General features: G+C 37.0%; 1 protein-coding gene across 2 annotated transcripts in view; it reads right to left on the reverse strand.

The window, feature by feature from the left end:
- The window catches only part of LOC311077820 (complement C3-like), a 55,732-nt gene that overhangs the window by 8,299 nt on the left and 19,953 nt on the right, over positions 1 to 27,480 (reverse strand). For both annotated transcript variants that reach the window (XM_084106450.1, XM_084106449.1), the window contains 17 exons: positions 26,329 to 26,373; positions 25,797 to 25,899; positions 25,403 to 25,491; positions 25,159 to 25,298; positions 24,734 to 24,940; positions 24,404 to 24,464; positions 24,053 to 24,136; positions 16,918 to 17,121; positions 15,135 to 15,210; positions 14,833 to 14,992; positions 9,876 to 9,971; positions 8,204 to 8,360; positions 7,886 to 8,043; positions 7,653 to 7,808; positions 7,366 to 7,425; positions 5,378 to 5,468; positions 4,968 to 5,013 (listed from right to left, as the gene is read on the reverse strand). In XM_084106450.1, coding sequence (XP_083962576.1) covers positions 4,968 to 5,013; positions 5,378 to 5,468; positions 7,366 to 7,425; positions 7,653 to 7,808; positions 7,886 to 8,043; positions 8,204 to 8,360; positions 9,876 to 9,971; positions 14,833 to 14,992; positions 15,135 to 15,210; positions 16,918 to 17,121; positions 24,053 to 24,136; positions 24,404 to 24,464; positions 24,734 to 24,940; positions 25,159 to 25,298; positions 25,403 to 25,491; positions 25,797 to 25,899; positions 26,329 to 26,373 — 1,933 coding nt within the window. The remainder of the gene's footprint in view (positions 1 to 4,967; positions 5,014 to 5,377; positions 5,469 to 7,365; positions 7,426 to 7,652; positions 7,809 to 7,885; positions 8,044 to 8,203; positions 8,361 to 9,875; positions 9,972 to 14,832; positions 14,993 to 15,134; positions 15,211 to 16,917; positions 17,122 to 24,052; positions 24,137 to 24,403; positions 24,465 to 24,733; positions 24,941 to 25,158; positions 25,299 to 25,402; positions 25,492 to 25,796; positions 25,900 to 26,328; positions 26,374 to 27,480) is intronic.

The raw sequence follows: 27,480 nt of genomic DNA on the forward strand, positions 1-27,480 counted from the left end.
CTTTTCTGTCAAAGATACTAGAAAAAGCAGTGTCTTCACAACTGTGTGTTCCTTTCTTGAAAGAAATGATATCTGCGAGGATTTCCAGTCAGGATTTAGACCGTACCATAGTACTGAGACTGCTCTCGTTAGAGTCACAAATGATTTACTCTTATCATCCGATCGTGGTTGTATCTCTCTATTAGTGTTACTCGATCTTAGTGCTGCATTTGACACCATTGACCACAACATTCTTTTAAATAGACTAGAAAACTATGTTGGCATTAGTGGAATTACACTATATGGTTTAAATCATACTACATCGTGGTAGTTAATGTTCATGCTCATCACTCTGTACATGCTACCATTAGGAGATATCATTAGGAAACATGGAATTAGCTTTCACTGTTATGCCGGCGATACTCAGCTCTATATTTCTTCGAAACCTAATGAAACTTACCAATTCACTAAATTAACAGAATGCATAGCTGATATAAAAAATTGGATGACTAGTAATTTCCTACTACTAAATTCTGAAAAAACAGAGATTCTAATTATTGGACAAAAAACTTCCTCACGTAATAATCTAGAATACTGTCTAACACTTGATGGCTGCTCTGTTAAGTCTTCGTCTTCGGTTAGGAACCTGGGTGTGCTCTTTGATACCAATCTTTCATTTGAAAGTCACGTGTCTAGTATCTGTAAAACCACATTTTTCCATCTTAAAAATATATCTAAATTACGCCATATGCTCTCATTGACAAATGCGGAACAATTAGTTCATGCGTTCATGACCTCAAGGCTAGATTATTGTAATGCTCTACTGGGTGGTTGCCCTGCACGCTTAAAACTACAGCTAGAACGAGAGAGAGAGAGCCGGTCGCGCGCGCGCACTCTCTGTGTAAACGACTTCACCGTCTCCAAACTAGGCGCTGTGTTGCTCTCTCTCCCTCGCACATATTAATCAAAATAAATCGACACGGTGGTAAAAGGTCGGAAGACCAAAGTTTCATGTGGAGCATTCAGAGATTTTTTTTTTTTTTCCTGAATTACTGCTGGGTGTAAATTGTGCTAAATAAGTTTCCTTATCTTCTCTGAAAAGCGTTCCGGACATTCAGCTGACATAAAACAACACTTTAATTAAACGAAATAAAACTATCCAGTGATGAAATGTTTTCTATGTTGGCACAAATCTTGGATGTCCATGTCCTAACTGCTGGGATAATCACAACGCGCACGACACATCCAATTCCCGAACTAATGACTCCTTTGAACCGATTCATTTTAATGAATGGTTAAAACAACTGATCTTTCCAGCAGTGAACTCAGGAGACGTCTGAATCGGTGTATAACTAATCAGTAACACTTTACAATAAGGTTCTATTTATTATGACCGCCGCTAGCGTAGCTAGCGAAAGCGGTCATATAGGGATTGTCAAAGTTTTTTTTTTTTTTTTTTTTTTCGTCACCTTACTGAATTTTCCGTCAACGATACCAGGGACACCGAAACACCGGGGAACATGAAATTAGGTGGGCATGTAGCCCCACTAGACTTGTACGGAAAAATTTCGTTTGGTCCCCGGGGGCCACTCCCCCCCCGCGCTGGGCCCCCCCAAACCCAAAAAAATGCAGTTTTTCCTAAATAACTACCTGAACCGTGGCACCGAGGATGAAGAATTTTTTATGGTATGTTGGTCTACTAGACTTTTACGGAAAAATTTTGTTTGGTCCCCGGGGGCCACTTCCCCCCCCGCGCTGGGGCCCCCGTGAATTTTTCGTCAACGATACCAGGGACACCGAAACACCGGGGAACATGAAATTTGGTGGGCATGTAGCCCCACTAGACTTGTACGGAAAAATTTCGTTTGGTCCCCGGGGGCCACTCCCCCCCCCGCGCTGGGCCCCCCCAAACCCAAAAAATGCAGTTTTTCCTAAATAACTACCTGAACCGTGGCACCGAGGATGACGAATTTTTTATGGTATGTTGGTCTACTAGACTTTTACGGAAAAATTTCGTTTGGTCCCCGGGGGCCACTCCCCCCCCGCGCTGGGCCCCCCCAAACCCGAAAAAATGCAGTTTTTCCTAAATAACTACCTGAACCGTGGCACCGAGGATGAAGAAATTTTGATGGTATGTTGCTCTTAAGGGCCCACATCAACCTAGCCCATAATCAGTCATTTGTGATTTGCGCCCCTCCCATAAAAAATGAAAATGCAATATTATTCTGCTTTAATCGCCCCTATTGAGATGTTCAGAACTGCACCATATTTCATGTGTATGATTAACTTGACATCCTCTGGGGGTATGCCAAGTTTCGTAGAATTTCATCCATGGGGGGGTATAAAATAAATTCATTTATGTGCACATTTAGTGACTGTACACTCATCGGCCTGTAGATGGTGGTGTTGAGCGAAGGGTTGCTGGTTTAGGATGATACTGTAACTAAGGTTGCCAACTGTCCCGAATTAGGCGGGACGTCACGCATTTTGGGCCTAATTTATTTGTCCCTTGCGTGACATCCCGTGTCCCGTTTTTTGACAAGCTGATAAACCACTGACTGATACAACAGCAACAGCAGCAGTGCTGACCACGACACTTGAGAATGATCACCGACACCTGTCATCATCCAATCACAGCTTTTTTTAATCACTGTTTTGAGACAAATCATTGTTTGATTTGCGAACATCCTCTGCCGTCTGGTCGCTTCCGCTTCAAGCCGGACTCGTCTCGCGCTAACGGTAATTTCCTTTCACTGTCCACGTTTTGATTTCGGCTAATCAATTTTGGCGAATGCAAACAACGTGATTATTGTTCATGAGTCTAACATCCAGCCACGCAAGAAAACATGTAATCTACCTGAGGGAATAATATGCTCAAAAAACATTTCTGATTATTATTAATGTTTTAAAGCTTTTAGAAAGTACATAGAAAGCTTTTGTAACATTATCTTAACTGTCACTTTTGATTAATGTAATGCATCCTTGCTGAATAAAAGTAGGCAATTACTTTCTTTATTTTTTTCCCCAAAAAATAATCTTACTAACCCCAAACTTTTGAACTGTAAGCCTAGTGTATAATGTTAAAAAAGCTTTCTATTTTAGATAAATGCTGTTATTTTGAACTATGGTTTGTTTGTAATGTGACTTTTTTCATGTATGACATTAAAATTATTTTTAGAATTAAATACATAAATAGGTTAAGCAATACAAATGTGTTTATGTCTGATAACCTTTTAAACACAAACTTAACTGCAGACACTGAAATGACGTACACTGTGTGATACAGTACAAATATTTTGAGTGTCCCTCATTTTCCTATAAATAACCACGATTGTCCCGCATTTTCCTTTTCTGAAGTTGGCAACCCTAACTGTCACACACACACATGCAGGAATACAAACAAACGCAAGCATGCACACACACTGACATCCACACGCACAGACACACACCCATACACACACACATACAAATCCACATGCACAGACACAGACACACACATACACAAACACACACACATACACACACACACAGACAGACATGCACATACTACTACTTTTTTTAGGTATATACATAAACACGCAATACAGCCAAATTGCTCCACGTCATTTCTTTTTGTGGAAAGCCAGTGCAGGCCTGAGCGGCGGTCATATTTTGTACCGCCATGCGGTACATCTAGTTACATAAATTATATAAAAAGTACAGTTTGCTAACTCAAGCTTAAACATCGCATCAATTTAAAAATATTGCTGATTACTTACAAAGCACTAAATGGTTTAGCTCCGCAGTACTTGAGCGACCTCTTAACGCTTTATAGTCCTTCACGTCTATTGCAATCTCAAAATTCCGGCCAGTTGATAATACCTAGAATATCAAAATCGACTGCTGGCGGTAGATCCTTCTCCTATTTAGCACCAAAACTCTGGAACAGTCTTCCTACCATTGTCCGGGAAGCAGACACACTCTGTCAGTTCAAAACCAGATTAAAGACACATCTCTATGACCTAGCATTCACATAATACATTATAGACTTCTATAATTCAATGTTAGGCTGCATAGATTAGGTCAGCTGGAACCGGGAACACTTCCCATAAATCCTGATGTACTCGTTACATCATGAGAAGAATGGCATCTACGCTAATTTTAGTGTCTTTGTTTATCCCGAGGTTTTCCTGCAGCCTGCCGGATCCAGGCCGTATCCAGATCTGATGAAGGACCTTCGCCTAGACCGATGACAACGCAGTGCTGAAGTGCCAACTAGTCTCTCCCTATGGAGGATCCCTTTACCACCCTACAGATAAAGCGTTGTCGGGAAACTCAATTTACGTACCTACCCCGAATTGATTGATAAAATAAAATAAAATTCTGTATCAACACTATAAGGAAACACCAGTACCTTGTTTAGGCTTGGTTTGTTATAGGGAATTACAAAGCTGCGCACATATTTTCAAACGCACATAACTATAGAACCAATTCTTAATGCGCATGTGACCGCCATCAGCGTTTCTCACAGGTTCGCGTTTAAAGTCTGTGTAGAGAGAATGGTGTCGTCTTAGCGGCCCCAAATTTAATAACAAATGATCGTTTCGACGGAAGCGAATCAATCAAAACTAACTTTAGCTGGAAAATAACTTTATTAAAGAACCGCTATAAAGCTAAAACAATCTTACATTAAATTATACGTTTATCTCTGTAAAGCTGCTTTGAATCAATCTACATTGTTAAAAGTGCTATATAAATGAAGATGACTTGACTTGACTCTGAATAAACTCTTTTTTCCGTGTCAGAACGCAGTGAAACTGGAGACTCCCCTGAAATCATTATCTAACTGTCCCTGGTGCTCGCGTTCATGAAGCAAACATACAGCGAATGTGGGACAGTAAACAAATCAAGTGTGAAAACAGCCTAAATGAGCACATGCTGATTGATTACAAATTAAATGGTTTCTTGACAAAAAAATAAAATAAAAATTGGGGTATTTGTTCACATACAAGAAATCCATAATGAAGTTGTAACTTGCAGTGGCTCCTGGTTTTGCTAAAAGGAAACAAAAGTATTTGGTGGTTTTAGTTCAAGTCAAGTCTTCCCTTTCCAAAGGGAATATAAAAATAAATTTCATTAAAATGAAGATGTAGTGCGTAATTTTTTTTTGAAATTGTGAAAAAGTGAACCCTGGGTCAGTCTAGCCCGTTGGTAAACATAATCCTGTGTTATCATGTTTAATGTTTCATGATCCATGTAGAAAGCAGTGCTAACCCACTTCTAATGTCATTGTAGTTGTAGTTTAAAGTGTCAAATGTTCCTAAACAGGGTTAGAGTGACGATAACCCAGGGTTAAGCACAGTGTGAAAAGCCTTAATGTTTATAAAGTGCTGAAGAAAGGCCTCTTTGTCAATCTTACTTTCAGGGGCTTTTTCCATTTTAACAGTCAGATCAAAGAGTGTACAGTCAGACTTCTTCTCAACAGGTCTGGCGTAGTACAGCGTCAGAACCTGAAAAGAGCAGCACGTCTCAGATTAGATGCACTGTTAACTCTTGCTGTAAAAAAAGGCCAAATTCTGACAATAGCATACCTTTTTCCATTAAAACAGCAATATACCTAAGAAAACAAAAATAGCCTACAGGAATATACTGTAAATCAACAGTGCTCAAAATCGACACTCAGAGGCTGTTTTCCCAATCACACCCTATTCCCTCATTCACTATTCCCTACATTAGTTCACTAATATAGTCCCCTTGACAGAGTGAATGAAAAGAAGTAAGTGAATTGAGACACTGATGAACACCTGATAAGCAGAATCACTGAAGGACAGAGAAACAAGAACTGAAAAAAAGAGAAACACAAGAACTACAAATGACTTCCAGCCATTGAGTGTGAAACCAGTTTATGATTTATTTCATACATGTACAAAAGTTCTTGTTGAGAATTAGCAGATATTTAGTTTTTGATATTTTATTGAAAATAATCAAGTTTGTTGTCACCATGATGGAGATCAGTGTTTGCTTTAGTTGGTCTCTTGACCCTTGACTTTATAACATTAGATTATCTCTGGCTGCTACTGTGTGTTCATAAAACACATTTGTTATGGCAAGAAATAGAGGAAGAGGAAGATGATCAGGTGTTTTAGGCTGTTGAGATGATGTCATAATCGTCCTGGACATATCTAATTCTCTGATCACAACCAGAATATAAGCTTTGAATTTATGGGTATATAATATTTATAGTATATCTGTTAATCGACAACATAAAATACAGCAATATTTCTGAAACCAGTTATTCTGAAGGATATTGAAGTCATATAGTGCATTAAAACATTTTGAACTCCTGCCTATCTCAGACACACAGACATCAACAATCAGCACATGAATCTCAACAATGGTGACAATCAAAAGTTTCATGTCGCAATGCATGCTGGGTTTCAGGATAGTATAAAACTCCCAGCATGCATTGCTGCATGAATAAAAAAATATTGCCACCATTGTTGAGATTCACATGCTAATTTGTGATATCTCTGTGTTTCTACAATGCAGTGTAGCTCTGTTTCATTGGTTGTGCATGATGTGTTAAAAAAATCATCATTGTAACTCATTGCTGTAGTTTAACAGTGGTGGTAATGTAACACTTTTGATACAGGATTAAACTGTAAATGAGGTTAGTGATTGAACAGGCTATATGATGATTTTACTTTCCTTCAGTGATTCTGCTTGTTAACAGCAGGTGTTCATCACTAATGCTCAACATTCACTTACATATTCCCTTAATTATCTCACTGTAACACTGTCAATGTTACTTTTACTCTTTGTAGTGTGGATTTTCCTGTGGGGATGAAAGGGTTAACAGATAAAAAGACACACCCACAAAATGTATTTTAACAGTAATAAACTGTAAGTTAAAAAACAGGTATATACTGGCAACACTGTTGCCAATAGTTTACTGTAAAATGTATTTTTTGGGTCACCATTGTGCTGAAGAGTAGAGCCTGTGCTTCAGTCCAGGAGAAGATCTAGAAACATTGATGATTTGCTGCATGTTGCTTTATTTAACAGACAGTGACTGTGTAGTTGCTGGTCCAGTGGAAATCTCTTTATGTACAATAGTCTTTTAGTGGTCTCAAATGAAAGACGTTCACAGTAATACTTTGCTCACATTATTAATGCATTATAAATTTGAGTTAATACATTTAAATGACAGTTGGTCAATTTAAGGCAGTCGGTTTCTGCAAGTGTAATTAGTTAATTTGAGTTTTAATTTAGTGCATTTTTACAGTAACATACTGTATAATACAGTGCTGCCAGTATTATACTGTAAAAAAAAACTGGTAAGGTCTAACAGTGTGTTCAAATGCTTTAATCTTGCTGTTGACCGTATAAACGCTCATGAACACTCACTGAGAGAGTGGCTGTTCCAGTTCCTCTAGCTGTCACATTGAAGTCCATGTTGATCTCCAACTGTTGAGTGAACACATGTACTCGAGTCAGCAGGATAATCAATTCCATGATATAGTAGAGATACCTGAAGACTTTATTGACCAAACACAACACATTTGATGTAGACAATTAAATATGGATGACAAATGACAAAACTCCCAAAATTCCTCACTTACTATGATACAAAAATCATTCAATTGATATGAGCAACACACATTTTGAAGCAGGTTGATGAGTTTAATCCTCACCTTGTATAACTGTGTAAGATGCAAATTGCGTCTTTTAATGGTAAATCTGACAGGTCTGATTCTTCCTGCCACTGACAGCTCCACGTCCAGATGGAAGTTTTGTTGCTTCACCTGCGTGTGATACTCTGCCACGGCCTGGAACACCATGATGGTCGCCTAGAAAGTGCAGAACAGCATTCAAAGACAAGTTCTGCATCAGTTTATCACAGTCAGATGATGAGATGTTACTGTACCTGTGTGGTGCTATATCCACCATACTGTTGTGAACGCAGCCAGAGCACTGCCTCTCCTGCTTTATCAAAGTCTTTGGCCTTCACAAGTGCCAGCACAGCATAGGCCGTCGCCTCCATTGAGTGATGATGCTGTCCAGCGACAGTCCAGGACCTACCGGCTGATTCAAACACAAAGCAGGAATAATGACAGGACTGTGTTGCTTGTTGCAATCATTACACTACAAAATTTTATAATTTTTCCATTATTTACACTGGGTTTGGATTAGAATTATTCCATGCTGTATAAAGCAAAACACTTTTTTATGACTTGTTACTGACCATCTCCTTTGGTGGAATGTTTCATCAAGATGTCTTTATTGAGTTTTTCAGCATTGGCCATGGTGTAGGACGTCATCGCAACAGCGCAAGGATTGGTCAGTTGTGGAAGTCGACCTTCTAAGAATGCAACAGCCCTCCTGATACTTTCATGCAGACTCTATAAAGTGTGTGTAAGAGGTTAAAAGATCTCAGATCTGCATCCTACAACATACTGTATAATTCACCAAGTCTTCAAGGTTAATTTATGTTGTTACCTGTATGACTTCACCCACCACAATTCTTTAGATTAACTTTGTCATAAGGGTCCATAAATAATACAGTCAAATGGCAGAAAAAAGGTTTTATACAGTAATGAAGTCATATATAATTAATTTTGCTTGCCTTGAATCATTTAACCCCTTTGGTATCTACTATTTTAGACGAAAGTAAAATTAGCAACCACAAATTGGTTCTGTCCAGCACTTTTTTACTAAACCACCTTTGAAAGAGACCCTGTGTTTGGTTTATGCTTGGAAAGATGCTTCAAAGTGTTGCCTTGTCCACTAATAATTATAAAAGTTACTTTATTATGGAGTCACTTTATGTACTTAATTCCATGGACTTAATGGAATTAATTCTATAAAATCAGTCCAGTTATGAGTCAAGCTGTTGCAGATTGCGATATTTTGGTCTTATTTTCAAAATATAGCATTTGCTTTATTTTTACGATAGAATTGTTTTTATTTCCACTACCGATTTTTTGGTGCCTGTAAATCAATGAACTGTGTGTGCATAGAACAGGATTAAGCACTAAAATATGAAGTGACATCCAGGTTTAGCTGCGTTTACATTGCCATTGATTCAGGAGGAAATAAGAGTCTGAAATGTTTAGGTGGAGAAGGACGATTTAATATTAATAAAATTCTCTGTTATTCATTTCATTTCATATCTCAGAATGTGAATGTCTTGTTTGTAAATTCACCATTGTAACACCATAAAATATCAATGAAGTCTGAACCACCGCTGCTCTTCCCTGAATGTCCAAATCAGAAAACGGTGCAATTATGCGAGTCTGAGGGGATAGAGATGCGGAGGCATATCCATAGCTGGAGACTTTTCCTTCCGTTACTAAAAGAAAATAGCCAATCACAATCAAGCATTTCACTTTCAGCAGTAAGTGCTGAGAAAAACTACATGGCAGAGACATAAATTACGTGATAATATTTTAAACTGTTCCCGCTGCTAATCTAACTTAGCAATTAACTACCTTAATTATGGAGAGATGAAATATTGAATATTTGCTCGCCAACAAATTTAACAAGATTCCATTCTAGCAGAAGCTGCAAATTATAAACGAAGGAAGACCCCACGCCTAAGTTAACTACAGGCAGTCAGCTTTAATAAAAGGCCTAACACAGACATTAAAAAAAGAATAGAAGGATGGATTTTTTCTTCAGGTGAAAGGCAAGGTGAGTGAAATTATATTTATATTTCCTTGCTGCAAGTTTCATTTTTTTTTTTTTTTTTTTTTGTTACATTTTATGTCTAAAAGTGATTCAAAAAGACATTTTAAAGCAGATAATAATATTTCAAAAATGTTTTAGGAGAGGATCCCAAGACCGCTATTATTACTGTGCTTCCTCTATTTTAGAAATCCCAGAGCGGCCACTGGAGGTGAAACAAATTGACATACACCAACTGAGCCAGCACAGATCCCTCTGCCCTCTTGCATGGCAATCACAACAAAGGCCGTCAGAGAGGCATCAGCATCTTTACCTTGTACATCACCCTGGAATAAAGCACACATAAACAGACTATATCACAAAACAATCATATTATGTGTGGGTTTTAATCATTCAATAACAATTTGAGTGATGAATGAGCATTATTGAATTTTTTTTTTTTTTTTTTTTATGTGAACAAGCTAACACAGTCTCACCCCAAAACGTCACGTACTGACGGGTCTTGACCATACGGCAACATACGACGAAAAGGGTACCCCTAAAACGTCCATATGTGACGATTCGGGTTATGGGTAGGTTTAGGTATGCGTTAGGGTACCGCTAGGAAGCGCTGCTGGTGCGCTTATGTCTTCGTCTCATATGGACGTTTTAGGGGTACCCTTTTCGTCGTATGTTGCCGTATGGTCAAGACCCGTCAGTACATGACGTTTTGGGGTGAGACCGGGTTGAACAAGCAGAATCACTGAAGGAGAAAATCAATATTTTTAAATCACCATTATGATAATCAGTGTTTGCTTTAGTTGGGCTCTTGACCCTTAAAGGTGCTGTATGTAACGTTTTCACTCTACTAAAGCATAAACATACCATAATATGTTTGCATATATTGAGGAAACATGCTAAGTTCACATACTCGTTTCTCTGAAAAACACTTCTACAGCCAGTTATTTTGAAATGTACGTTTCCAGGCTGGAATGTTTGTTTTTGTTATGGTCTGTGATACTGCACGTTGCCAATTTGCCAATTTTCATTGTCCATTGCGCTCGAATGGGCAACCCAAGTGAGCGCCGTCCAGTCTGAGGAGCAGGGTGCGGGAGAAACGACGATCTCTGATATTTTGAATTGGACTGCAGTACCTATTTGACCACTAGTTGTTATTCTTACAGACTGCACCTTTAAATCCTTACATTTTGGTTGCTGTAACTGAGATATAACAGTCAGATGAACAAAGAGAAAATGTGATCTGATGGTGTTGGTTATGTTTTAACAATTAATATAAGTTTTGTATTTTTTTTTTTTTCAAGAAATCCTACAAATATTATGCAGTACAAGGACAGTGCTACTATAATCAATAATGTGTACCTAGATCTGAGACTAGACTCTAAATGAGTTCAGTGATTTAGGTTAAATAATGATTAAGTTATAAAATAACCAACATTGCCGGATCACTTTTTCTCTTTGTTCATCTGATGTTATATCTCAGTTACAGCAGTTAAACAAAATCTAAAGTTAAACATTTAAAGAGCCCAACTAAAGCAAACACTGATCACCACAATGGTGACATACAATTTCTGATTTTCTCCTTTGCTGATTCTGCTTGTTAACATCAAGTGTCTTTAATAATGGTCAATCATCACTCAATTAATCACTAAATTATCTCATATTACTTATAACACTCTGAGTGTGGGCTCATATAAACACTGAGCAGTGTTAATTTAACACTGGGGATTTTGCTGTGTAGCTTATGTACCAATACATAAAGGCTTTATATATATATAACTGAGCACATGTCAGTGCATAAAAGTGCAGCTGTTTTAGTTTGGGCTTTCTTGTTTCAAGTCAAATCAAACTGAACCTACTTGTTCCTCTTCTTCTTTCTTTCCACTGATGAATCTTAAGAAGGAATCTCATGCATCTTGCTATTCTGTATTGTTAAAATAAAGTACACCCAGAAATCTCACCTAGGATTTCTCCCAGGGAATCCTCACCATTTATTAATCTTTTACCTCCATGAACACAAATTACAGATGAAAACAGACAAAAGTTTTTAGAAAAATAAATACGCTCTGCTAATACAAGCTCATGGGTTCCTAAAGGTTGAACCATCAAACAGCGCATAAAGCAATAACCATGGTAATCCATATGATCCCAATGGATGGATCAATGGCTTCTGAAGTGAAATGATAAGTGTTTGAAAGAAAAATACAGAGGTGGAAAGTCGCTGTGCCGCTGCAAAATGCGTTTTACATTATAGGCTTCAGTAAATCGAGGAAAGGGAGTTTCCCCAATAAAATATATATAACAATATATATATTAATATATATATATATTAAATATTTAAGCCTTTCTAATTAAAATGCTGCAGGATGTCATGCTATAGAAATCCTGGATTGTTGAAGAGTTAGTTCACCCAAAATGTTTTTCAGTAATTATTCACCCTAATGTTGATCCAACCCCCTAAGACTTTAGTTTATCTTTGGAACACAAATTAAGATATTTTTGATGACATGTGAGACCTGTCTCACTCCTTCATTGGCTGCAATGTAATTGATATCTGCCATCCCAGAAAAGTTAGTAAAAACATTGTTAAAATAGTCCAAGTGACTACAGTGGCTCAACCTTAAGCTTATCAAGCGACGAGAATACTTTTTGTGTGCAAATGAATGAATGAATGAATGAATGAATGAATGAATATATATATATAAACTTTATTCAACTATTAATTTTCTTTTGTGTGGGCCTCTGACATGAGTTCACGAGAACGCCACGACGGTCTCTGTGTTTAAAATGGTTCTAAAGTGTGCATTTCCTGGATGCGTGTCTATATGATCTTGTCGAAAAATGTTCGGTATGATGGCTTCATAAATTCGTTCAGAGTATCACAGCAGTATTGCAAAGTTAACAACTAATATTTAACGACTTAATCAGATATTAGAGTTCAGGTGGTATGAATAAATCAGGCCACTACATGATGACATCACTAAAAAATACCTAACATCATCTGATCTGATTTACTCTTGCATTCTTTGCCATGTTTCAGAGACACACAGTTAAAGCAGCCAGAATGCTTACATATCTATCACAGGCTCAGCTCCCTCTTACTTTCACTCACTCCTACGAGTCTACATCCCTACCAGAAGCCTACAATCGGTCAACGAGCGACGTCTCGTGGTTTCATCACAGAAAGCCACAAAATCACTTTCCAGAACATTCTCATTCACGGTTCCATGCTGGTGGAACGCTCTCCCCACCCTCATCCGGAATGCAGAAATTTGACCGTTTTTACATTCTTTTTTAAAGTGTTTGATCGTAATAATTCAAAAAATAGCTGTAAAATAAGTGTTTTTTCTACAGGGTTCCCGCGGGGTCTTAAAAAGTCTTAAAAAGTCTAAAATTCTGAACTTTAAATTTAAGGCCTTAAAAAGTCTTAAAAACGGCCATATTTTCATCCGCGGTCTTAAATTTCATTTAGTCAGGTCTTAAAAAGTGTTTACCCTCGTTTATTTCCAGAAACGCTGGCCGCAGAAAATTATTATAAAGTAGCAAAAAGTATCGAGTCGTAGCCTACAAAGCAGAGCTCTAGTGCTGGGGTCTCCAACACGTCGCTCGCGGCCTGATTGGAGGTCGCTCGCCAAGAGGCCGTTCACATATCGCGTCTTTTGCGCGCTCAAGTTCGTTCAAATGTAGGCGCGCGGTAAGCGTGCTCATAATAGAAGCGACGCGCTCGTTTTTTCCAGGCGCTGTCTCAGTCAACATCAAGGATGGGGGTGCACCCAAACACTACGGGTGTTTTTCTTTTCTCCGTAAATAAATCTTGTGGCAGAGCTACAGCAAGCGTTTTCGGTGGTGGAAATCCATTAGCCACTAAAACTTCTTTGTCATTGTGGAGACGCAGGGCATGGTTGCATAGCAACGCCAGACGGGAAAATAGGACCGAATTTTACTATTAATAATAAAAGATAAGCTAAAGTGCATTGTAAATGTCAGTAATTTATCTTTTTGGACTCATTCTTTTTATGAAAAATTATTTAAAGTCTGAAATATTTAGGTTTATCTTTTTATAAAACCTTTTTTGTCAAACCTTTATTTTAACTTGTACATATATAGTATATGTTAGTATAACATGCACAACACTTTAAAAATGTTAATTTTTAATGGTATTATTTTAATGTTTATGTAAACAAAAAGTGCATATTGATGCTAAATTAATTTGTTATTTGCTGGTTTTCGACATAAAACTTCATTGTGTAGTATTAATACTTTTTGAACAGGATTCTGTGATAACCATGATCATTTTTGTCATTATAATCATGAAATTAAATGTTCATGCCATTTCATCTCTAGTTATCATCAACTATGATCAACTAAAATCAACTAATTATGTGGGGTTTTTTTACAGTATACCGGTAATATGCAAAGTACAATTTTCTATAAAAAAAAATATATCTGATTCTGTTCTGACACGCGTTGTTGGGTGTGGAGGAAGGTTGCTAATGTGATTTATTTGTAAATTAAATGAATGCTTTTTCAATTACTGAATTCATTGAAATAAAATGAATTCTTTGATTTGAACATTTATTTGGTAATGCGTCGTGTAGGTCTTAAATTTCAATCTTTATGGCCTTAAAATGTCTTAAAAAGGTCTTAAATTTGACTAACTGAAACCTGCAAGAACCCTGTTTCTATAAAACATTTAAGGAAAATTTCTGTTTCAGTTTTTTCCACGTTATTTCAATTAGGATATTTTATGGATATTGTTTGGCAGCCATAGCTGACAGTTTTTATAGACAGATTTTATTTTTTACAATGGTTAGTTCATTATAGTGAGTATTTCGCAGAGGTGGAAAGTCCAGGTTCAGAAAGTAAAAGTCCTCCTCAGTATGACCTTTAAATGTTTAACTTTAGATTTTGTTTGGCTGCTGTAACTGAATTATAACAGCCAGATGAACAAAGAGAAAAGGTGAACAGGTGGTGTTGGTTATGTTTTGGTGGTGTAACACTGGAGTTTTTGCTGTGTGAGTTCATGGGTGGAATAAACATATGGCAGGACTTTTACTTTCTGACCCCTGGACTTTCCACCTCTGGTATTTTGTGTGTTACTACTGACAACAGAGAAATAAATACCTGGTTCTGGATTATTATTATCTTTTCTGAACACAGGTGAGCACAAACAGACCACATTCAACTTACCACCATCTCTCCACTAATTACAGGTGAATCCTCTTTAAAGGAGCCGTCTGCCAGTTGTTTGTGGAGAACCAGCCACTTGAAGGCGCTGCAGATCACATTTTCCTCTATATCAATTAAGTTATTGGCCATGGAGAAGACTTTAGCAACATATGCAGTCAGCCTTAAAAACAGACAAACAGAAAGATATAAATAAATCAAATAAAAATCAAGTAATAATGATTTTTTACTATTAAAACAATGTTAAATAATAAAATATGTAAGACAAGCAAAATCAGGCATGAAACGAAACAAACCGACTTTACCATGTGCTGCTCGGCCTGAGTACCCAGGTAGCGTAAGATCCATCTGATTTACGGAAACCCAGCTGCTGTTGATAACCTTCATACAAACAAGATAAAGAAAGAAAATGTATTTATTACATATATTTTCTGCATTTTTCATGAGAGCATCTTTGAGTGTGCTTTTCATTTTCTTTAGGGGTGAATTCAGGTTGATTGGGACACATTTTCCTAGTCATCTCAATGACAAAATGTGTCCCAATTAGGGCTGGGCGATATATATCATGAGATTGTTATGCGCATCTCGTCAGTAAAGCCGGTTCCTTGATTAGTAGTAAATTGCCTTCACCTGCTTTCAGATGGAGTAGCATTTACTACAAAGAGCCGTAGTTAACTGACAAGCTGAGCCATATCGCATTAATATCGCGGACGTATCGCCAGCGATATTTAATGCGATATGGCTCAGCTTGTCAGTTAACTACGGCTCTTTGTACACAGCAAAAACTCCAGTGTTAAATTAACACTCCTGGGAGTGTATATGAGTCCACACTCAAGATTGTTGAAGTTAATGAGATAATTAAGTGATTAATTTAGTGATGATTGATCATTATTGAAGACACCTGATGATAACAAGCAGAATCTCTGAAGGAGAAAATCTCAAATTGTAAGCCATCGTTATGGTGATGGGTGTTTGCTTTAGTTGGGCTCTTGACCCTTATATTATTTACTTTAGATTTTGTTTGGCTGCTGTAACTGAGTTATAACTGTCAGATGAACAACGAAAAAAAAGTGATCTGATGGTGTAATATTATGACAATCATCATTTGAACTTTATGTTTTTGATTTATGTTGTTGTTTACAGCATAACTGTGATTCTGCATAAATATCCAGAATTTCAGATATAATATAAAGGATTTCTTAAAAGTTGTTAAAAAAAAAAAAAAAAAAAATCTTTCTTTTAGGCACACACAGACATCAAGATTCAGTCTATGCATCTCAACAATACAACAATATTCAATTAGGAAAAGTAAATTACATAGACAATTCAGATCATAATTTATTCATACCGCAATGCATGATGGGAGCCATTAATGAGTTGTGATTGGTGGCAGCCACTGCAACATGCTTTATTATTGTCACCATTGTTGAGATTCACAGGCTGATTATTGATGTCTGTGTTTAAAAAAAAAAAAATTGAAAGTATTTTGATCAGAACAATGTTTATTAAATATAATGGGTTAAAAGAAAAATACTGATAATCATATGCTGTAAAATCTCAAGCTGCTGCTAACAAGTTAAATCAAACAATAAGTTAATCTCAATAAGTTTCATTTTTCAGATCACAGCATGATTATGTAAAAACATAACCAACACTATCAGATCACACTTTTCTTTGTTCATTTGACTGTTATAAATCAATAACAGCAGACAAACAAAATCTAAAGTAAATGTATAAGGGTCAAGAGCCCAACTAAAGCAAACACCCATCACCATAACGGTGGCTTACAATTTGAGATTTTCTCCTTCAGTGATTCTGCTTGTTAACATCAGGTGTCTTCAATAATGATCAATCATCACTAAATTAATCACTTAATTATCTCATTAACTTCTCTAATGTCTTTCTTAATTTAACACTGGAGTTTTTGCTGTGTAGTAAATGCCGCTCCATCTGAAAGCAGGTAAAGGCGATTTACTACAAATCAAGGAACCGGCTTTACTGATGAGATGCGCATAACAATCTCACGATATATATCGCCCAGCCCTAGTCCCAATCAACCTGAATTGACCTTATATTTGTCCTGCTGACCTGTGTTGATGTGTTTAATGGCTTCACTACGGCGGTCTATTCCAACAGTCTCCCACTGATTGGTGCTGTCCAGATAATGAGTGGCAATAACAGGTAGAGTCATACTGATCATGTTTGACTCTCCATTACCACCGGGCTGGACAATAAGGCGACCCATGAAGTCTCCACTGATGGCCTGCTCAACTGTCTGAGAGATCTCTTCACCTGGAAGGAGGAAAGAGCAGGATGAGAATTCAGCTTCTTATTATTTGTGTCAGGATGGAATATTTATGCAACATTTTGACAGTTACATTTTGGTTTTGTATCTGCACAGTTTCAGATTCTTAAAGTTTAACACAGCGTTTTTGATCATTTTCCCAAAAATAGAAAATGTTTTAATTCTAGCTTCATGCGTTCTTTTTTATCAACATTTGAATGAGGGTAAGTTTTTTTTTGTTTTTGTCAAAGACTACATCCAGATTGGATTCAGTACAATGATCAAAACACAGATGGAGTAGATGGAGTCCATCAACACCCCTAAAGCTCCACAGTCCTGTAGCTCATCCTGGGTCGACATTTCATTCAGTAAGATTAGGCAGTTATGATTTATATGCTATTTCATGTTGATGATCATATTATTTTAAATATGCACATGATATGAGATTGCATGTTTCTGCATGTGTTTTGATCTGGAGATTTTGTACTCTTTCAGAAAATGTGTAATAGCGTGTGAAAACACGGAAAGCTGGAAAATTCACCCTTCAAAGGGAGTTTGATTGACAGGCGATCTGCTTGAGAGTCAGTTTGATGTGTTTAGGCCAGACATGGCCCACACTGTTAACCCTTGCTGTAAAAAAAGGCCAAATTCTGACAATATCATACCATTTTCCATTAAAACAGTAATATACTGTAGAAAACATTACTAACCTACAGGAATATACTGTGAATTAACAGCGCTCAAAGTCGACACTCAGAGGCTGTTTTCTAGGGGTGTAAATCGGACAGTTCATCACGATACGATATGATATCGATTCTCTCAGCCAGCGATACGATATTTTCCGATACTTCAAAAAATTCCACGATACGATTCGATTCGATTCGATTCAGGGCTATATCGATCGATTAATCGATATTTAGATATTATGTTCACACAACCAGTTACGTTTTTATTAACTCACAAATGCAATCAAAATATATAACATGAACGTTTAATTAAACTCTTTGAAAATTGCACACCCTCTCCCAATTGGGACATTTATAACAGAAGTGATCATTTGCAAGTACTCCGTTCTTGTTCATTTTCATAAATCATGTTTTTTATTATTATTGTGCATCCAAGTTAATATCAATCAAACTGCAATCAAAATTAAAGTTAATTGAAAGTATGCTTTATTATGTTAAAAGTTTTTTTTTTTTTTTTTAGCAGAGCAGATACATTCACATTTCATCTTTCTGAGTCAAACAAAACCAAGTAATTGCTATGATAAATAATACAACACTCGGTTAATCTTCATAACGTTAATCTCCTCAGCTGACGCCTAACAAACTTTGTTGTTGTGATAACATACACGCAGTACAGAGAGCTTTTCCCTCACCACTAAACGAGCAGCTCTAAGGTTCCGTGAAAATGTTTCAGGTTTTATTTTCCTTTTACGCCCTGAAGAAGATATCACGAGTTCATTGAAATTATCCATCCTCGATCACTTTTAGTCAGCTTTGACGAAACTCCTCTTAGCCAGCGCGTCTTTTCAAAGTGACATCTGACCTGAATACTGCGCGCTGAGTCGCTAAAACGGACTTATCGTGTTGTGTTCACCAACAAGGGTGCGAGTGCTTGTCCGTTTCTGCTGTAAAACATGAACTCGTGATGCCTTGACAGCGGACAATACCGACTTTTGTGAAAAAAACTTGTTTAGGGTTTAGTCAGTCTTGTCAGGCGTCTTTTTCAGATGAGGAGATTAACGTTACACACCGGCAGGCGGCTGGTGAGTAAACGAAAATGTGCGCTTTGGCGGAAGGATGTTACGTGAGCAGAGGTGGGTAATCCAGGGCCAAAGAGTAAAAGTCCTTGCCATATATTTATTCCACCCATAAACTCAGTCAGCTGATTTCACTAATTAGTTCTCTCTCCTGTCTGAATTAGCAAATCCAGGTGATTGGAACAAAATACTGAGGAGGACTTTTACTTTCTGAACCTGGACTTTACTCCTCTGCATAGCAATGCCACATGTCAGCCAAGAGCAAAGAATTAAACCAGAACTGGACCTTATCGTAGCCAAAATAATCTGTGTATATTAAATATGGAGTAATTTCAGCCACAGCCTCAGATGAAATCAACTGAAGAGAAAAGAAGACATTAAATCTGTAAAGATCTCAGCAGAGGAGGATTAAACAACTCCACAAACAGCATTACCAGCTTCACTTATTACTAACCAGACTGACTTTATTTCTGTCAGACGTCTACAGAAGTTTTTATTGAGAATTAACAGAGGTTTAACTCTAATGTTTTTCATTTGAAATCACCATAAGAGTGATTTGTGTTTCCATTAGTTGGGCTCTTAACTCGTATTATATCTTTTGTCTTTTTTGGCCGCTGTGACAGTGTGTTTGCCAAAAACATTTGCAGCAGCAAAGAAAGCTGAAGTGAAATGAGATCAGGTGATGATGGTTAGCCTACCTGTTGATGGTTTTATAATCATCATGAAATAGACTGATTCACTGATGTCTTTTGAATCTATCAATTATGTTGTCACATTAATATTTTTTTCACAACACAAACCCTGTGTTACTGCAGCATGAGATCCAGCAATATTATAACAGTAAGTTAGAAGACATTAACAGACATGAGCACAAAAAAGTCAGTTTAATATGACACACACAGATATCAACAATCAGCGTATGAATCTCAACAATGGTGACAATCAAAAGTACTTTGCTGTAATGCATGCTGGGTACCAGCATAGTACAAAACTCCCAGCATGCATTGCAACATGAATAAATTATGCAGCTGAATTGACCTATTATTTTGTTTGATTCTAAATATTTGCTTTTATTTTTTTGCTGTTGGTTTTGTTGTGAATTAGTAGCTTTTCATTGATGTTCTGAATTTATCTGTTTATCTAAATATTTGTGATTGTTGAGATTCATACGCTGATTGTTGATATCTGTGTGTCTCAGCAAAAGCTAATTTTTAAATTTCATGTTTGTTAAAAGATTTAAACCGATTGTTATATTTCTGGATCTCGTGCTGCAATAACACAGGGTTTGTGACGTGAAAATATTAATGGAACAACATATTTGTTAGATTATAAATACCTCAGTGAATCAGTCTATTTCATGATGATTATAAGACCATCAACAGGTAACCATCATCACCTGATCTCATTTCACTTTAGCTTTCTTTGCTGCTGCAAATGTGTTTGACAAACACACTGTCACAGCGGCCAAAACAGACAAAATATATAATAAGAGTTAAGAGCCCAACTAATGGAAACACTCATCACTATTATGGTGATTTCAAATGAAAAACAGAGTTAAACCTCTGTTAATTCTCAATAAAAACTTCTGTAGACGTCTGACAGAAATAAAGTCAGTCTGGTTAGTAATAAGTGAAGCTGGTAATGCTGTTTGTGGAGTTGTTTAATCCTCCTCTGCTGAGATCTTTACAGATTTAATGTCTTCTTTTCTCTTCAGTTGATTTCATCTGAGGCTGTGGCTGAAATTACTCCATATTTAATATACACAGATTATTTTGGCTACAATAAGGTCCAGTTCTGGTTTATTTCTTTACTCTTGGCTGACATGTGGCATTGCTATGCAGAGGTGTAAAGTCCAGGTTCAGAAAGTAAAAGTCCTCCTCAGTATTTTGTTCCAATCACCTGGATTTGCTAATTCAGCAGGAGAGAGAACTAATTAGTGAAATCAGCTGACTGAGTTCATGGGTGGAATAAACATATGGCAGGACTTTTACTCTTTGGCCCCTGGATTACCCACCTCTGTACGTGAGAATGTGGAGAGTGTCAAAATAAAGGTGTATATCGATATTTTAAGTGTGGAATCGATGCATCCATATCGATGTATCGTTACACCCCTACTGTTTTCCCAATCACACCCTATACCCTCATTCCATATTCCCTACATTAGTTCACTAATATAGTCCACTTGAATGAAAAGAAATGAGTGAAATGAGAAACTGATGAGCAGAATCACTGAAGGACAGAGAAACAAGAACAGAAAAAAGAGAAACACAAGAACTACAACTGACTTCCAGCCACACTGAGTGTGAAACCAGTTTACAAACCAGTTTACGATTATTTCTTTCATACATGTACAAAAGTTCTTGTTGAGAATTAACAGATATTTAGTTAATAATTAAGTTTGTTGTCACCATAATGGAGATCAGTATTTGCTTTGGTCTCTTGTCCCTTGACTTCTTACCATTCATTTCTCTCTGGCTGCTGTAATAGTGCGTTTATGAAGCCCATTTGTTATGGCAAGAAAATATCAAGAGAAATTTGGTCAGGTGTTTTTGGCTTTTGTGATGAAGTTACAATCATCCTAGATATGTCTGATTCTCTGATATTTCCTGTATATATTCTTTGAATTTATGGTTACTTCATATTTAGCATCTGTCAATCTATAACATGAAATCAATATTTCTGTATTCTGAAAAATATCGTAATCATCTCGTAAATTAAAATTTTTTCAACTCCTGCTTGACTCAGACACACACAGACATCAACAATCAGCTCATGAATCTCAACAATGGTGACAATCAAAAGTTTCATGTCGCAATGCATGCTGGGTTCCTGGATAATATAAAACTCCCAGCATGCACTGCTGCATGAATAATAATAATAAAATATTGCCACCATTGTTGAGATTCATGTGCTAATTTGTGATATCTCTGTTTCTAAATGACAGCATAGCTCTGTTATTTTGCTTTATGTATGATGTGTTAAAAAAAAAGAGTTGTAATTTATTGCTGTGGTTTCATAGTGGTGGTAATGTAACACTTTTGATTGAGGATTAAACTCTGAATGAGTGAGAATGAATTCCTTAGTGAATGAACAGGCAATATGATAATTTTGTCATAACCGCAATTATTCATAAACTGTGTGTGTACACAAGTGTGACTTGCAAAAACAGCTCAAGCAGCAAAAGAAACACTTAAGTTTTAGCATCAGCATCCAAACTAAAGCAAGCACTGATCTCTATAATGGTAACTTCAAACCAAACATTTTCAATTAAACATCTCAATAACAACTTCTGTTGATGTATGACAGAAATAAAGTCATACTGGTTAATAATAAGTGTAATAATGTGTAATGGAAGTCAGTTGTAGTTCTTGTGTTTCTCTATTTTCTGTTCTAACAGCAGGTGTTCATCACTAATGCTCAACAATCACTTACATGTAAGTGGACATTACTTTGCTTGTGTCGTTAATATGAGTTAGTCACGTCCGGGTAACAGACGCACCCCGGAACTGATATAAGCAAGCTCAGTGGCGCTGCTTGTAAAAAAATACATCCACATCGGAGCAGGAAGCATTTGGCGCATGTAGTACGCTGTCTAAAGGAATGGCGAGTAAATAGATTTTCCCAACCCTCTGTTAGATGTTTGTACCCTTGGTAAGCGGAGCGAGGTAGGTGTTGGATTTTATTTGTTGTCGATGACGTGGAAAAATCGATTGTGTAATGTTAATTTATTGGAAGATGTGTTTTGATGTGTGTATTGTAAGATTTATTGTGGCTTTGTTTGTTTTAGTTTCATGATGCGTGAAGAAACAATAAAGATATTTGCACCGGTCGAACTTTACACGGGTTTATTGATGCCAAGGGCTGCTACAACTTACATATTCCCTTAATTATCTCACTGCAACACTGTCTCAATGTTACTTTTTACTCTTTGTAGTGTGTATTTCCCTGTGGGGTTGAAAGGGTTAACAGTGTAAGATAAAAAGTCACACCCACGGAATGTATTTTAACAGTAATAAACTAAGTTATAAAACAGGTTTATACTGGCAACACTGTTGCCAGTAGTTTACTGTAAAATGTAGTTTTTTGGGTCACCATTGTGCAGAAGAGTAGAGCCTGTGCTTCAGTCCAGGAGAAGATCTACAAACATTGATGATTTGCTGTATGTTGCTTTATTTAACAGGCGGTGACTGTGTAGTTGCTGATCCAGTGGAAATCTCTTTATTTACTAGAGTTTTTTTTTTTTTTTTTTTTTTTGTGGTTTCAAATGAAATACGTTCACAGTAATACTTTGCTCACGTTGTAAATGCTTCATAAATTTTAGTTAATACATTTAAATGACAGTTGGTCAATTTAAGGCAGTCAGTTTCTGCAAGTGGAATTAGTTAAAGAGTTTTAGTGCATTTTTACAGTAACATACTGTAGATTACAGTAAAGAACTGCACAATTAACAGTAAATTACTGGCAACAGTGTTGCCAGTATTTTACTGTAAAAAAAAACCTGGTAAGGTCTAACAGTGCATTTGACCTTTCCCACTACCAGAACTGAGTCAAATGTGCCATAGTTGGCCCAGATGAGGCCCGGATATGTATACTATCTGGAATTCTGCTGCTGCATTTCGCACACACACACACACACACACACAATAGCGCACATATCACGTGATGATCGCGCGTACATAATCTTTCTGTAGTGCAGTAATGTATTGTAAACTCTGTTCTGTGATTTATCAATAAAATAGCTTAGAAACTAAAAAATATCCTGCCATATATTTCTTAGTAACTAGAACCCACAGCTTCAGTATTAGTGGAGAGACGCTGCCAGGTAAAATTAATTCACAAGCAATGGCACTCTCTCACACTAATGCATTCATTTATATGTAATCTTTGTCTATATCTGATTTAGAACGAGCAGAAATCTGTGATAAACATAATGAACCAAAAACACAAAAGAACTTATAAAAATAAGCTGTTATGTAGGAGCGTCATATGCCATAGCTGATTTGTTCATCAATGACGTCATCAGCGACTAGTCGACTTGACTTTCAACACATAAATGTCGACTTTAAAAAGTATGCAGTCCCAGCATTAAGTACTGAGGAACAATCTTCATACAAGTGCTAAGACTCCCGGAGGAGTAGATGGATGTTGCACATTCATGAAAACATATTTTTCCTCACCAGTAATGGAGATGTAGGTGTTAGCAGGTGTGTCTGGAACCCGATCCTTTAGTGTTTCAGCTTTAATAACTACAGGTTTTTCCCCTGTTCCATTTGGGATGAGAAACAGAGACAAAGAGGAAGATGGAGGAAGAGTAATGAGTTGGTGAAATTTTGTACACTTTTGGTGAGTAAGAGTAGGAAGAACTACAAAAGTGTAGGAGTTCATTCTGGTCTCTTGATTAACTTCGAACTATAATGAAATTTAGAAACTTTTTTTTTTCACAATTGGCTGAAAGTATAATGTGTGTAATGTTGTATAATGGAAGTATTACACAGTAATGTAATTGTAGGGTTCACAGTAAATCTCACCATTCTTAACAGGATTGAGCTCCACGTTTGGTCTGTGTAATGGAGTCAGCACACCCTCAGACTGAGAGAGAGAGAGAGAGAGAGAGAGAGAGAGAGAGAGAGAGAGAGAGAGAGAGAGAGAGAGAGAGAGAGAGAGAGAGAGAGAGAGAGAGAGAGAGAGAGAGAGAGAGAGAGAGAGAGAGAGAGAGAGAGAGAGAGAGAGAGAGAGAGAGAGAGAGAGAGAGAGAGAGAGAGAGAGAGAGTGTTTATCTATTCAAAATATGACAAACATCTATCGATTATATTAATGAATGACCAAATCAAAATTGACAAAAATGCCATCAGACGTACCACCACCTTCAGGGTCTTTCTCACTCCATCCTCATACTCAGATATTGAAGCTTTCACCTCAATTATGTGTTTTCCCAGAGTCATGGGAATAATCACATATGAAACCGCTATGCTGGAGTCTTTGTCAATGTTTACTGTTGTTCTGTATTTGCCTTTCTTACTGGCAAAGCTGCAAACATGTTCTGTCTCCATAAACTCCACACGCACCTGTGAAAACAGGAGAGCGAGACACAAATCTCTTCAATATCTAGAGGAAATTTCCTCCAAAGTAAATGCATTTCAACTGAACATAAAATGTGTGATGGCAGAGGATATTTCTGATATTTCTATGATTTGACTCCTGCAGAAATAGTTATTATGATGAATATGGTTTTTAATGTATAACATAAATTAAAAAATATTTTTTAATAGCAAACCAAATCTACCTTCTGCTTGTTTGGTGTGTAGTTGTGAATAATGGCCTTGATTTCCAGTTGTTCACCGCGCACAGCTGAATAAGGGATCTTGAGGTCAATGAAAAAGCTCTTAAAAACTATAATCTCCTCAGGTTCTGCCACACAGATGCCTTTGAGGAGGAACACAGACACACAGAAGGGTTTAAAGCAGCAGCTCCTGGATGATGATGATGTTTTTCAGACCATGTATCCTGTGTTTGCAGCTTCACCTTACCAAGTGTTGGTGACACACTGACAGCCAAGATCTGCAAGGTAGTAATAGAGTATGTCAGGTAGATCTCTTTATCTCTGACTGGTGCTGGACTGAGATATGAGGAAAATACAAGAAGACTGATGAAGTACTCTTTTAATGGTTGTTTACTATCAGACTCACACACACACACACACACACACACACACACACACACACACACACACACACACACACACACACACACACACACACACACACACACACACACACACACACACACACACACACACACACACACACACACACACACACACACACACACACACACACACACACACACACACAATGTCACCAACGGCTCATGTTGAATGACATTATTTGCTATGGGTGCTCAACTGACGGCTCTCCTACTCACCAATTCTCACATAGATCAATCTCTTCCCAAAGCCAACTCTCAGGGAACAGAGTACGTGACATGATCTCATCAGAGTCTGTATAATATTCATCATCATCATCACCTGTTGTAACAGATAAAAATGTAACAGAATATATATTTTAGAGCAAAAGGACAAACAATCAAGTCAAGTAAAAATGTATCAGGGTTTCAGGCCCTGATTGGTGCTAGAGCCCTATTGTATTTGCACTGTTTAATCAATTATTTATTTTCTGAAAGTTTCTCGGGGGAATGCCATACATTTGTGAGAGAAAGCAAAAGCATTATCATATTATTTTTCTTCCCATCTCATATTTTTTCCGTTAGGGGCTCTGTAGACATCATAGCTGGATCAATACTAGCATGCTCTGATAATCCTCAAGATTATGTTAACTTTTCCAATACAGGGATCATTCAAGCCACAATGACAGATAAACAACATATTTAACAGCAGAGATGAACTTTAAAACATGTTTAATCTTTAAAGGGTTGAATCATAAGAGCAGATTCTCACCCAGTGATCTCCGTCTTCTCTTTGAAACGAAGGGACACTCCGGCGCTAGAGGAATTTAATTAGAATGGAATTAGCATATGGCACTCTAATGTGTGAGAGGGAATTCACTACAACTGAACTTGGTGCAGTGCTTTTCCAGCGCCGATTATACCAACTTAGATTAGTTAACATAATAAACACTGGAGACATTCATAAATGTGTAGAAAATTATTTCAATTGTATGTTCATGGACACTGCCCCTATGGATTCATTTTAGTGAAATATAAAATAAAATATGCTGGTATTTATTCAAATAGGGCTGGGCGATATATCGCACGATATTGTTAGGCGCATCTCGTCAGTAAAGCCGGTTCATTTGATTAGTAGTAAATCGCCATCACCTGCTTTCAGATGGAGCGGTGTTAAATTAACACTCCTGGGGCTGGGAGTGTATATGAGTCCACACTCAAGAGTGTAAAGTGTTAAAATATGAGTGTTAAATTAACACTCAAGAGTGTTAAAGTTAATGAGATAATTAAGTGATTAATTAAGTGATTATTGAGCATTATTGAAGACACCTGATGTTAACAAGCAGAATCACTGAAGGAGAAAATCACAAATTGTAAGTTACCATTATGGCGATGGGTGTTTGCTTTAGTTGGGCTCTTGACACTTATATGTTTACTTTAATTGTTACTGTTTGTCTGCTGTTATTGGTTTATAACAGTTAAATGAACAAAGTAAAGTGTGCTATGACAGTGTTGGTTATGTTTTGACATAAGTATGCTGTGATCTGAAAAATGAAACTTATTGAGATAGTTTGGTTTAACTTGTTAGCAGCAGTTTTGTGATTCTTCAACCTATGATTATCAGCATTTTACTTATAATTCAAAATATTTAATAAACATTGTTCTGATCAAAAGACTTTCAAATGAATTTATTTAGAAACACAGACATCAATAATCAGCCTGTGAATCTCAACAATGGTGACAATAATAAAGCATGTTGCAGTGGCTGCCACCAATCACAACTCATTAATGGCTCCCATCATGCATTGCGGTATGAATAAATTATGATCTGAATTGTCTATGTAATTTACTTTTCCCTAATTGAATATTCTGCTCGTCACCATTGTTGAGATGCATAGACTGAATCTTGACGTCTGCGTGTGCC

The sequence above is a fragment of the Abramis brama genome, assembly GCF_963993115.1.
Source record: "Abramis brama genome assembly, chromosome: 2".
Lineage (NCBI taxonomy): Eukaryota > Metazoa > Chordata > Actinopteri > Cypriniformes > Leuciscidae > Abramis > Abramis brama.